This window comes from Argiope bruennichi, chromosome 4 (genome assembly GCF_947563725.1).
Source record: "Argiope bruennichi chromosome 4, qqArgBrue1.1, whole genome shotgun sequence".
Lineage (NCBI taxonomy): Eukaryota > Metazoa > Arthropoda > Arachnida > Araneae > Araneidae > Argiope > Argiope bruennichi.
Window position 1 is genome coordinate 121,415,844 of NC_079154.1, and position 13,812 is coordinate 121,429,655.

General features: G+C 26.0%; 1 protein-coding gene across 1 annotated transcript in view; it reads right to left on the reverse strand.

The window, feature by feature from the left end:
* Nucleotides 1-12,498, reverse strand: part of LOC129965825 (transketolase-like) — a 32,589-nt gene extending 20,091 nt beyond the window's left edge. Inside the window, exons 1-2 of the mRNA XM_056080036.1 lie at nt 12,299-12,498; nt 5,529-5,646 (exon numbers count right to left, since the gene is read on the reverse strand). Of these exons, the coding sequence (XP_055936011.1) occupies nt 5,529-5,646; nt 12,299-12,426 (246 nt within the window). The 5' untranslated portion in view covers nt 12,427-12,498. The remainder of the gene's footprint in view (nt 1-5,528; nt 5,647-12,298) is intronic.
* Nucleotides 12,499-13,812: the final 1,314 nt, after the last annotated feature.

Below are 13,812 nucleotides of genomic sequence, written 5' to 3' on the forward strand. Positions count from 1 at the left end.
CAGAACTTATGCCAATCTACATAATTTCATACAAAGATTGATAAATTTGGTGGGAAGCATACTTCCCACTGCCCTAGAAAGGGTTAAATGGTTATAAAAGAAACGCAATAACAATTCTGTAATTTGCAATAACTTGATTAAAGAGTAAAAAACAAGATCAAATAAAAACAAAAAAAGAATAGTAAATATTAATACCATCACATATTGTTTTATATATAAAAGTGCAGAAAGAAAATCAGAAAGTTTATCATTTATAGGTGAATTTATATTCTTACAACATGAACCTTAAAATTTAAATTTAATTTGAATTAAAGGAATATGAATTAGATTTAGGATTACAAATAACAACATTATTCAAGCAATGAACTCTTCAAAAGACTTTATTGCAGGGTATATATCAAAATGGCATGTTCACTTGTTTTTATTGGTTGTTCTGTCTAATATCTAGAGATGTCAAAAAGTATGGTAATTTCATTTCATTCAATAGCAATTTTTCAAAAAAGTGACACATCATTCCTATGAAATGCAAGTCATTGAATATGTCAAAATCTAAAGAATATGGCCGATCGAAAGTTGAAGGCACTCGAATATCATTACATGGATATGCAATAAAGTCAAGGATTTATTACATATTGCTAAATTTTGAAATAAGGATATTCAGATAAATTCATAATTAAGTAGAATGTTAAAAATTCATGATTAAGTAGTAGAATTAGTTATTTATTCGTAATTTTACAGCTTCAATAGTCCCGATTGTTCTTCATTTTCTTCCCCTGTTTACTGTAAAATTGGCTATTATTTGAAAATATATATAATATGTTACTTGGAAAATATTAAGGCAAAATAGTAATTCCCTTATTTTGGGAATGTTTTAACGAGCCTCTGAATATTTAACTTGAATATCCTTTTCCTGAAAAGGGCTTCGAATTGCAATGAAAAAAAAAAACTCGAATCGGATTTCAGATGATGAAGTTGTATATCACAAGTAAATTATTTTTGGTTTTCTTTGAGCTGGCTGAGTAAAATATGTTGTTAGAATGAAATTCTTGATAAAATTATTTATTTTATATTATTAATATTCTAAAATATAATTTTTATCAAAATTTAATGAGGCATTCTCTGTAATAAAAAGAAAAAACACTTATTCATGGAAAATGTTTACAAATTTTCAACTGAGTTTGTATAAAAATATTTAAATTGTTGTTTATTATACAAATGCTTATAATTTTGAAGTGATGTTAGGACACTGAACACTTTCAAGAATAAAATAACAATTAATATTTCTTCAAAGCAATTCCCAAAGCATATTTCTGATATGGGATGGAAAATCTAAAAATGAAATCTTTCTATTTCTTTCACCAGAAGAAATCATGGGAGTTTCACATTTCATTAAAACTGATAGTGATAAACAGAAAAACGGATAACTTTATCTGTTTAAATATTTTTATCTCTTTCATTCAAGATGTAGAGTGGGAGATGGGAGTGGTCTAACCGAAACTATTTTGCATTATCTCTAATAAAGGTGTTATATCAGAGAATGCCTTGCATAACACTAGCATACTATAGTTCCGAAATATTAACTTTTGGCGTGAATTTAACATTTTTATAAATCTGTCGTACCATCCTTGGTGAGTTATTTGGCGATTAAGCCTTGCATGCGGTTAATAATATTCGAAAATTGAATCTGTAGTTTAGATGCATTTTTCCCAAACGATTGAAACAAAAATGCGCCAAAAAGCTACACTTGTAGTCACAAAATCCCATACCAAATTTAATATATTTAAATCATTACGTTTTGAGTTATCGCTTTTATATGTTTCTGAAAGTACAGACCTTCAGATAGTCAACCCTTCATTTATCATCCAAATATTGATATTTGTCTACACTATTGTTCATTGACAAAATTTAATATTTGTCTATACTATTGTTCATTGACAAAATTTGATATTTTTCTACACTATTGTTCATTGACAAAATTTAATATTTGTCTACACTATTGTTCATTGACAAAATTTGATATTTTTCTACACTATTGTTCATTGACAAAATTTAATATTTGTCTACACTATTGTTCATTGACAAAATTTGATATTTGTCTACACGATTGTTCATTAACAAAATTTGATATTTTTCTATACTATTGTTCATTGACAAAATTTGATATTTGTCTACACTATTAGTTGTTGTCAAAATTTGATATTTGTCTATATTATTTTTCATTGACAAAATTTGATATTTGTCTACACTATTGTTCATTGACAAAATTTGATATTTGTCTACACTATTGTTCATTGACAAAATTTGATATTTGTCTATACTATTGTTCATTGACAAAATTTAATATTTGTCTACACTATTGTTCATTGACAAAATTTAATATTTGTCTACACTATTGTTCATTGACAAAATTTGATATTTTTCTACACTATTGTTCATTGACAAAATTTAATATTTGTCTACACTATTGTTCATTGACAAAATTTGATATTTGTCTACACGATTGTTCATTAACAAAATTTGATATTTTTCTATACTATTGTTCATTGACAAAATTTGATATTTGTCTACACTATTAGTTGTTGTCAAAATTTGATATTTGTCTATATTATTTTTCATTGACAAAATTTGATATTTGTCTACACTATTGTTCATTGACAAAATTTGATATTTGTCTACACTATTGTTCATTGACAAAATTTGATATTTGTCTATACTATTGTTCATTGACAAAATTTAATATTTGTCTACACTATTGTTCATTGACAAAATTTGATATTTGTCTACACTATTGTTCATTGACAAAATTTGATATTTTTCTATACTATTGTTCATTGACAAAATTTGATATTTGTCTACACTATTAGTTATTGTCAAAATTTGATATTTGTCTATATTATTTTTCATTGACAAAATTTGATATTTGTCTACACTATTGTTCATTGACAAAATTTGATATTTGTCTACACTATTGTTCATTGACAAAATTTGATATTTTTCTACACTATTGTTCATTGACAAAATTTAATATTTGTCTACACTATTGTTCATTGACAAAATTTGATATTTGTCTACACGATTGTTCATTAACAAAATTTGATATTTTTCTATACTATTGTTCATTGACAAAATTTGATATTTGTCTACACTATTAGTTATTGTCAAAATTTGATATTTGTCTATATTATTTTTCATTGACAAAATTTGATATTTGTCTACACTATTGTTCATTGACAAAATTTGATATTTGTCTACACTATTGTTCATTGACAAAATTTGATATTTGTCTATACTATTGTTCATTGACAAAATTAGATATTTGTCTACACTATAAATATTAAATCTGCATACCAGATTTTATTCATGCGTTCTCTTTGTTTTGTAATTATTGTGTAAAATTGATTCGAATAGGTGAACAAACAAAACTTTCTTTTAGCGGCTTTTGCTCAAAATTTGAAAGAAATCTAGAAATTTAGTATGAAGGCCGTATGCCAACGGACATTTTCTAAAAAAAAAAATTTTTTTCGCACTCAGGGTGATCTAAAATTTAGAAATTCGTCAAAATATCGAATTCGATTTTTTTTTTTCGTATTTTTCTGTTTGATCATTGAATTAAATTGTTTCTGGTATTAAAATGAGTCGCACGTTCAAATATTGCCTCATGGGGTGATTATATTTGAGCGGTCAGGGTAATTTGGTAATCACCATGACCGCTCAATTAATTTGGTAAACCCATGGTTAAATTACAAAGGGTTTCAAACTGGATTTGCATTTAAATATCGTAAATTCTACCATTTTTGGTTGTTCATTTTACTAGGATTTTAAATCCTTCACTTCAATCATAGTAAAGATATTAACTGGAGCTAATTATTATCAAAGAGGAAAAAAACTGTGAATTTTCTGTATTTTTAAAAAGAATTTCTGATGATTAAAACGAAAAATCAATTATATAATGCAATATTATTAATGCACCAACACCAATTTTACTTATTCATTGATTATCCCCTCGTTAATTAATAACACTATTAGATAATAATGAATTGTTGGCTAGGGACATGATACCTTATCACAAACTTCAGCAATATTTCTAATTGGGAAGATATTTTTATCTTAATAATGAATATTTAAGTCAACTGATTAACTGCATCATCTTTTATCGAAAGTGTAGGGGATTTCTTTCTGAAATCAGGGATCTTTTCGCTTTTAAGATATTCTTTAACCAAAGAACTATTTTTAAACTGTTTTCTTATTGTTATCATTTAAGGAATTTTTATCTTTTATTTTTATTAAGAATGGAAATAGATAACTCAATAGATGTGCCTTTATTTCTTAAGTTGATTACTTTTTTATTCATCTCAGTTTATAAAAATTTATCTACTGTCAGTTACACTTCATGGAAAAGATATTCTGGCGCAAAAATCTAACTTAAAATATATAATTTTAAAATAGTCTTATTTTTATTTTGAAAATTTAAGTAGATAAATTCAAATATTTCCAAGCTTAAAAATTAAGTAATTGTTTATAGAAGTGATAAAATAGATTAAAAATATTTTTATTCCAAAAGAGATATTCTGAAACATTAAGAAATTTTTTAGAGTAGTCTTTATAAGAATTTCTTTTTATTTTATTACAAATTAACACTATGTGTATTTTTTATATAGTCTTTAATAGTCTATTCCTATAGAAAATTTCTTTAAAATAATTATTTAATTTTCCATATTTTATTGTAGTATAAGAATTAGAATATTCTTGTTCCATAAAATAGATTAAATGACTAAAGACAGAAAAAATATATAGCAAGACAGAGTAAAATACATACGACGTTTGTTTTAGATTTTCGTTTCTAAAAATTTATCTTTAAAAAAATTAAATCAAATTTAACTAAGATTAATACCAGCAAACTTTGAATAAAAGAAATGAAACGTTTCTTCTTTTATTCGTGATAAAATCTTTGTATGAGGTAAAGAAGTAAATACTATGATTTATTCTGTATGGAAAAAATAATACATGACTTGTATTAATATGAGCTTTTAAAATTAAGAAAGGTATCAGGTGCGTAATACATAAAACATATCCTTGGCCTATTTTTATGAGAAATGTGATATATCATATCATGCTTTTCGTATATATGATATCAGTAAACATTTTTGCTATTTCATTTCCTGTCTTAATCCATATTTATTCATGAAATGTAGCATAAATTTTTTTTATGCAAAGCAAAATACATCATGTAAATGTCTTCTTGTGCAAACTTCTTGTAAAATCTTTTTCGATGATATGAATTTTATGCGGTATTTTCAATTTATATTACATGAATTGCAGAATAATATTCAAATTATTTAGATAATATGTATGAGAGTGTTGGGCTTAGAATATATTTAAAAATTCTCGTGCACTGATTACTAACAAATTCTATTTAATAAAGAGGCTCCTAGATAAAGTTTTTAAAAAAATTTAACCTTGAAAAAAATATCTTTTTTAAAAAATTCTACTTTTTTACATAATTACAAAAACCCATGACTCTGCCATACCTTCGATAAGATGAATCGATCGCTGGCTGGATCTCTGGGATTTGAGATTCGATATCTCATGACATGGAAAAATAAGACTGACATAATTTCGGCAATGGATGAGCATGATGTCGGATGTCTAGAAAAGAAAATGAAATCAGTTAGTTTTTGCTCTAAACGTTTAACAATTCAATCGGGATTTGTTTATACTGTCTTGGATTATTGAATAAATATGTATAAATGATTGCAGAAAAGGTGAAAAAGTACTTTTTACAATTTATTTTCAACTAAAGTAAATTTATACCAAATTAAATTTTAAGAGTATTTTATTGTTCAATGAAATTTCTGTTTAAAAAACACATTTCTTTGTTCAAATTAAAAATAAAATTATCACCTAATTTAAACTTTGATATATAAAATAATTTTAAATTATTTATGAAAAGAAAAAATGATAGTCATACAAATAGAAATAATGCACAATAGGATTAAATACAATATTTTTTAATTATAGTTTTTGGTCAAACTGCTTACATTCATATCTGCATTCTTAACTCCATTACAAAAAAAAAAGAAGAAAAAAAACTCAGAGTCATAACGCTAAGTAACATATACACACGCACGAACAAACACATACACACAGCATTTCGATTCGCCGTAATTGTTTTTAAAACAATTTCCTTATCATTTTAAAATGCATATCAAACTTGCTTTATATTAATAAAAATATTTATATCAAAATTTCTAAATGCTACTTAAACGTGAAAAATTAATATCAAATAGCTACAAATTTTGCGCCATTAATTTTTTTCTAAAGGCAAATAATATTCTTTCAATACAATATTTTATTTTATAATTTGTTAATTAGTATATTACATTAATTTGGAGATAAACTTATTTGTTTGTACAATTTTTATTAGTATTTTTTATTTTAATGGTATCTCCCAATTTTTAATTAAGGAATGTTAACGAGTGAATAAATAAATTTTTAAAAAGTAATTATTCTCCATCCATTAATTGCACTTTTACAATTTTGCCGGCGAAACGTTCTTTTCCCTTCTATTCAAGTACTGAAAAGAATTTTCATTTTTCCTTTTCACATAGAAAATTGTAGCATGTAATGAATGTATTAGGGTTAAACGGTAGGCTAGTCAACCATTTGGAAAAACGTGCTTTCAATAATCTTAATCACGTTGGTGACATCACTAAAATAAAAATACAGCTACCCTTTGAAGTACCGCCTTTCATTTTTGCCACTGTCTGTCAAATAGATTTCTTCCCCGTCTTTTATCTGATCATTTGTTTTTTTTTTAAAAAATGTCATAAATAGGACACGCGCATCTTCAGAATTAGAAAAATTAAATCCACCAAATAGACCATTGAAACGAATGATAAATGATAAGTAGAATTAAGCAACTGAAACTTAACAATGGAGAATGTTAAAACTGATGTCATATAATCCAAATTTTAATTTCATTCTTGTCGTAATGCTATCGATTAATTTTGTAAATAATTTTCTTTTGAGAATTTTATGTTGCATATCCTGAATAAAATAAGATTTTAAAACTTTAAATTAATGTTTATGAGTATTTTTATTACAAACTAATGAATGAGTTTAGTTTCGTTCTTCAGTAGGATAGAAAAATATGCTTAATTTAAATGATTCGTCCGATTATTTTTCATTAAAAAGGATATACAATAAAAATAGTTATGGAAAACAATATTACATATATTTTTAAACCAAAGAAGTAAATTTCCTAAATTCAATATTGCATTGTTTTAATATTATAATAATCCAAATTATATAATTCATAATGAGTTGCAATAAAAACTTCACAACTTCAATAAAACTTTTTAATTATATTTCTAAAATATGAAAAACTAAGATTTGATTAACAATGTTTTGGAGTCTCAAAACCAATAAAAATTTACTTTTAGGTAGAATCAGAAACAGAAATTTAATATACTGTCTCTTATTCGAAACAGATGTTCTATGTATTCAGTTATATACTAGTTATATGTTCTAAGATGTACTCATATTTTTATTATTTCTTTAGTAATCTGTTTCGGCAAGTCAAGTCTGATTCGTAATTTAATTTCAGAATCATAATATTTAACCGATAAGTTCTTTAATCAAAATATGTACATAATCAACATCTTATTTAAATTATAATCATATTATTTTATTATCAAATAATATTTTAATTTGTTAAGCAAAATATTTTTAACGTATTTATTAGTTTGATATTATTATTAACTGTACTCCAATAATTTTTCATAGTTGAATGAAAAGTAATTATAAAATTACTTCGTTTGGTTTAGCTCTAAAATTTAAATTTCCTCCGTATATATAAATATTTAACACGCTTACTGAGTAAATAATTATTTTTAGTTGAAATTGAATCTAAAATACTCTCGTGTAAATTTCAACGTATTAAAAGTTTTAGTTAAATAATTATAAGAATCAATAACAATAAGCCTTTAAATAATGCTTAAATGAAAATTTAAATAAAAACATATTCATAAATATTTTATATACTTAAATACAGGAGTATTTTAAATGCTTTAGATTCTAAAGAACAAACATCCTGTTTGGCAAATGATATGTCAATTAATAGTATCCGCTATTATTTAATTTTCTGTTTAACAATTTTCTATTGAGAATATTGGATTTTTTTATACAGAAATTGTCATTCGATATTTTTATAGAAAAGGTAAACATAACGACATAAGGTTATTTTTATACAAAAGTTTAAACGTTTAAATGAAATTTTAATTAACGTAATTTCGATTTGACTCCTTTCAATATTGTTGAATAAGAATCTCTGTATTGAATTGAGAAAGCTTTCATAAATACATTAGTAACATATAAATAAAAAATATGATTTAAAAAATTTGCTGTTCATTTCGCGGCTTCAGATGTAATAACTGTGTTTTATTTGCAGACAGTAATATCGTGGTAATACTAAAAGCATGGCACTGAATGGAAATTATCGAATTTTAATCTTTCATTTTATAGTTAATTTTATAAAGGTTTATCAATTTTGAAATAAGTAACAAATTTAAATACATTAATGCTATTTTCTTCACTTTAATGCATTTACCAGATCCATTATAGTCTATCCATTCTTTCTAAACCTGATGAATGAGATTAATGTAATATGATATTTCTTTTGCTTTGCATTACAATAAAGAATATAACATATAAAATTAATATAAATATGAAAAAGATATCCGAAGTATATTTCTGGCGAACCATATAGATAGTACCCAGCGATAAATATCTAAACACTTATTTATTTTCCGTAGTTCTTCATTAAATTGGGGGAGGGTGGTTATGGTGTCAAGAGCCATTACAACTAAGAACTGTGCAGTTCTTAGTTGTAAAATTCCTCCCTCATCAAAAAACGTTATTTTGAATTCTTTGATACTAAGTCACCATGTTATTTAGGGTGTCTGTGCATTATTGTCTTTGAAGTTAATTGAAGAAAGCACGTAACGAAAATTGCAAGATTCAATGTCAGTTAAAATAAATTAGACTTAACCACAGACAACACAACTCGCAATGCCTTGTGTCTGTACAATAGAAGATTTTGAAATTCTATTGTAATACACAACTGTCAGTCACGACATTTTCTCTAGTGCATCATGAAATCGTATTTACTTTCCGCTAAGTCATAGATATTTCTGGTTAGTGTATTTACAAAATTCTTAAAGTAAAAATGTAAATACAAATATGAAGAAATAGAGAAAAATTATTTCAATCTCTACATTCATTGTAATAGTTTTTTTTTCCTCAATTGATTTAACTAGATACTATTTTTTAGGTGCAAAAGAAAATTACTACGGTTAGATTTAAAAATTCTTATAAATAATTTACATTAATGAAATTCCGAAGTTTATCAATTAAGCAAAGAGTATTAATTAGGCAATAATAATTAATACAAGAATACAGATGATCGATGTTGAGACATTCCTTAAATATGTATCAAAATATATGAAAACATTTTTTGAAAGTCTAATGTATTATAAGTAGATGCTTTATTTGCTGAGACTAAATTTCTTTAACCCTTTCTAGGGCCGTGGAAAGTATGCTTCCCACCAAATTTATCAGTCTTTGTATGAAATTTTGTAGGCTGGAATAAGTTCTGACAAATTTTTTTAGAAAGACAGAAACTTCAATGCTTCAGTTGAAGTTTCTTACACTATCTTACTTTATCTTACACAAAATGGTGTGTCTTGATTTGTTACTTAATTATTAATTAACCAAATTAATTAATTAATCAATCAAATTAAATTTATCTAATAAGTTAAATGAATCCCTTTTCTTATTCTAATTTCAAGCCTAAAAATATTTTAACATAATATGACTAGAAAAAAATGGCCCTTTAAAGGGTTAATTAACTAGTATGATCAGGAATTCATATTACAGCTAATTTTTAATTTATCATAATTACTCAAAATAATATGGTAATCAACTTCACAATAAATGTAGATGGACAGAAAACTTCATGTCTGTGTAAGCTATTATCAAACAGACTATAGCCCATTTCAATTTCATTTTAATATCATATAAAGAATAACAAAATGCCATATGATCAGGATTCCAATTACATTTATACCGTAATGCTATCTATTAATTTTGTTAATAAGTTTTTATTAAGAATTTTACATTACATTTCTTAAATAAAATAATATTTTTTAAAAAAATTTAAATGAGTGTTTATAGATTGATTTTCATTATAAATAAATGTAGCTTGTTCTTGAGTTGGATAGAAAGATTTATTTGATCTGAATGATTCGTTCTATTATTTTTTAATTAAAAATAATATACAGTAAAAATAGTTACAGAAAATAATAATGATGTAACCTATTGCTTTTATGAAGTAATTTCAAATAAATATTTTGATCTTTCATGGAAATAAGCATTTTCTTAATTGATATTGCATGAATAATTAATTAATACTTTATTTGTATTTTATAAATTAATAGAAAACAAATTTTTATTCCGTTTTAATAGAAAATTAGCCTGAGTGTTTCCTCCAAAAAAGAAACTTCCATATAACCGTCTACATACTGATAACGGTTTATTGTTCTTTTTCTGAGCAGGTGTTATCATTTTCTGCCATCTGCCAATGACGCGGTACTGAAGACAATATATGCATTTATCAAGAGAAACTGTTTTAAAAACGATAATTTTATCCAAGACAGGTGTTGCTATTCTTATTTTTAAAAGATTTTTTTTATCGATAAAAATGAATGACGTCACAAATACAAGAGGAAAATCGTTTTCATCAAATCACTAGGAATCTACTTAAATCATTGTATGTTCGCGAAAAGTTAAAAACAAATCATAAAAAAAAATCGACAAATTAAAATTACTGCTTAAATTTTTGATTAACGCCTTAATCTTATAAATTTTAAAAATAACATTATAAAAATATTTTTTGGCAACATCTTGCCGGCTTATTTAATTTGAAACTACTGATGTGTTAATGAATGCTTGTCAAACATATAAAATGTATCAGTTTTAAACAGAATGTCATTGGCTTTTACTTTTCATTTTTAATATTACTATAATTTTAACAATTTTATATTAAAATTTAAATGAAAAATTAATACCATTCCACCAGTGATTCAAAATCATTTTTATCGTAACTATTTCTATTTGAAACTAGTCTCCTTTCATGACAGCTAGTTTTGCCAAGAATATTGGTTGTATTTAATCTCATTAAAGTTATTATTCATTGTTTGATGTTCAAGATACCTTAAACAAAATATTTTTAAGAATCAAATTGAAATAAACACTAATGCTGTCAATTAATGTTATTTTAATAATTTTGCGCATATTCTGTTTATTGAGAACATGCACTTTTCCTACGGATAAGCCGTCCCAATGAAAAAACCACTCCTCCTTATAAAATCATATCATTAAAAGCTTTAATACCTGGGTATCCTAACATTGCATGTTGTCTTCTTTGGCATTGTAACTTATATTTTTTATTTCTAGTGGAAATCAGGCAGGTAATAAACAGATTCTTCTTTAGTTCCCGATATTCAAATGAAAATAAATGATAAAACATTTGAAGAAACATTTAAAACAGTTTGAATTTTAATTCGACAACGAAATGCCATTGTTGAATTTATGCAAAAAAATATTGGAATAGTCAAAATTCAAGAAACAATTCTGCGGGACCTAAATTGTCATTTTTTTTATAGAACATCATTTTTATACAATTATATTTTAGGAGCAAATTTTAATTAATTCAAATTATATTTAGAATTTCATTCAACGATGTAAATTTTTATTCCTCAAAATATACTTGTGTCAAACTTGGTAGTTCTAGTTTAAGCGAAATGAGCTATAACAGACACACCTTTATTATAAACAAATATTCCATATCAGGGATCAAAAACCATTTATACAATTTAATTTTGTATGATAAATCTCTAATCATTTTAAAGATCATCTGACTCCAGATCAGAAGGTTGCGTGTTCATATCACGTCCGGGTCACCAATGTAGTAAAATTGTGATGAGCGAGAAAAGAACCTGGTACCTTGTGGTCTGCAGCCCAGTAACATGAACACAATACAAAAGCAATTGCTCAAGTAGCGTAGCTGTTAACTGGCTTAAAAGCTTTCACCACAGTTTACGAACTTTCTTTTTTAATTTAGTTTAATTTAGTAATATTAACGTCCCGTTTTAAAGCAACACTAGGGCTATCTTGGGACGGACCTCGTAATTTTTAACCATTCTTTTTTTAATAAAGGACAGTAAAAGTATTGACTCACCCACTTCCAGCTGCATTTGTTGATCTTATACTGTGGATTCGAAGCCTGTCAGCAATAGCTTCCAAAGCCGGAATATCTGGCGTTCCAGGTTTTTCAAACTTAGCTTGGGAAGAACAATAAGATCCCATTTCGATGTAAATTATTAATTAAATGATTATACAAATATCTTATTGTACAAACGTTGACTGTTCTGTGTTTGCGTATAATTCACCATTCAAACTGTCATTCTGGAATTCGTGATGCATTTAACTTGATTAACTTTTAACCGACGAAAATAGAGCATTCAGTCCGTAGAAAGTAGGTAATGAACGGTATTTTGATTCAAGTCGAAATTGTACAATTTACAGAGAGGGGTTGTATACTAGTTGATTTAGTGGCATAACTCAGTTTTAAATATTTAAAAAGATGTAAGAAAATAAAGATAATCAGATTTTAAATATTGATTCGAATTTATAATCTATGAAGTTCAAGTGAGTGTGTGTGTCAAGTGGGTTGGGTGTCGTAGAGCATGGTATGAAGAAGCATGACTTTGTTCTTTAACCATTTTAATTTTTCATAGTTTTAATAAAATAGTCCAATTTTGATCTTTAAAGATCTTTATTTGTCAAATGTATGTCCAATGTTTGTATATTATCTTTATTTATCTAAGTCCTACCGAGAGTACAGTGCAGTATACCGAACAAGAAGAATTGCTTATACAGTTTTAAAAAAAGAAACAGCAGTCTCTGCATTTTGGTTCCATTGGAAAACGGATAGCTCGCTCAATTTAGCCATTAAAAATAGTGTGAAAATGGAGTTGGAGAAAGTAGACGTTATTTTTAGAGCCTAAATTAGTTAGAACTTTATATAATTTGCTTTTTTTTATTTATTCATCCAAATCTCGGAAATATATGCTTAGTTTTACTTACAATTCAATTTTTATTTTAAATCATTTTCCAAACAAAAGCAACACGTGCAACATTTGAAGGCCGTTATTTCCTTCAAGATGCTCCTTTTGCAGAATTAATATGGAAATAATCCCCCAAAGGCCGCAATCGTATGGAAGAGAGCTAATTTTGCCTAAACGGATAAGAAGCGGAGCATGAAAGCAGTGTCGCGTAAAATAAATAAGCAAACGAAATCGAGTAAGTAAAAGCGATAAGCTGCCTATGAGGAAAGAAAAGCAAGCGCTCCGTTTGATCACCCCATTTGTGTCTAGCCAATGTAAAAACAATTGCTTTTGTTTTTTTGACAACAACCTTTTGTTTATCTAGTTTAACATTCATTTAATTATCTCCTATAATATAAGATGAATAGTTCATTAGCAACTGCACGTTTCGATATTTAAAATCTTATAAAGCTTACACAATGCAAAGTAATGAAGAAAGAGCGAGAATTGTCTCCTTATTAACCATGTGGTATTGGAGAATAACGCCAAAAATACTATTAAATGTGCACTCTTTGGCGATTAATCATAGAATGTGATTAACGCAAAAGCAACAGAAAACTGGATATATATATATATATATATTGGT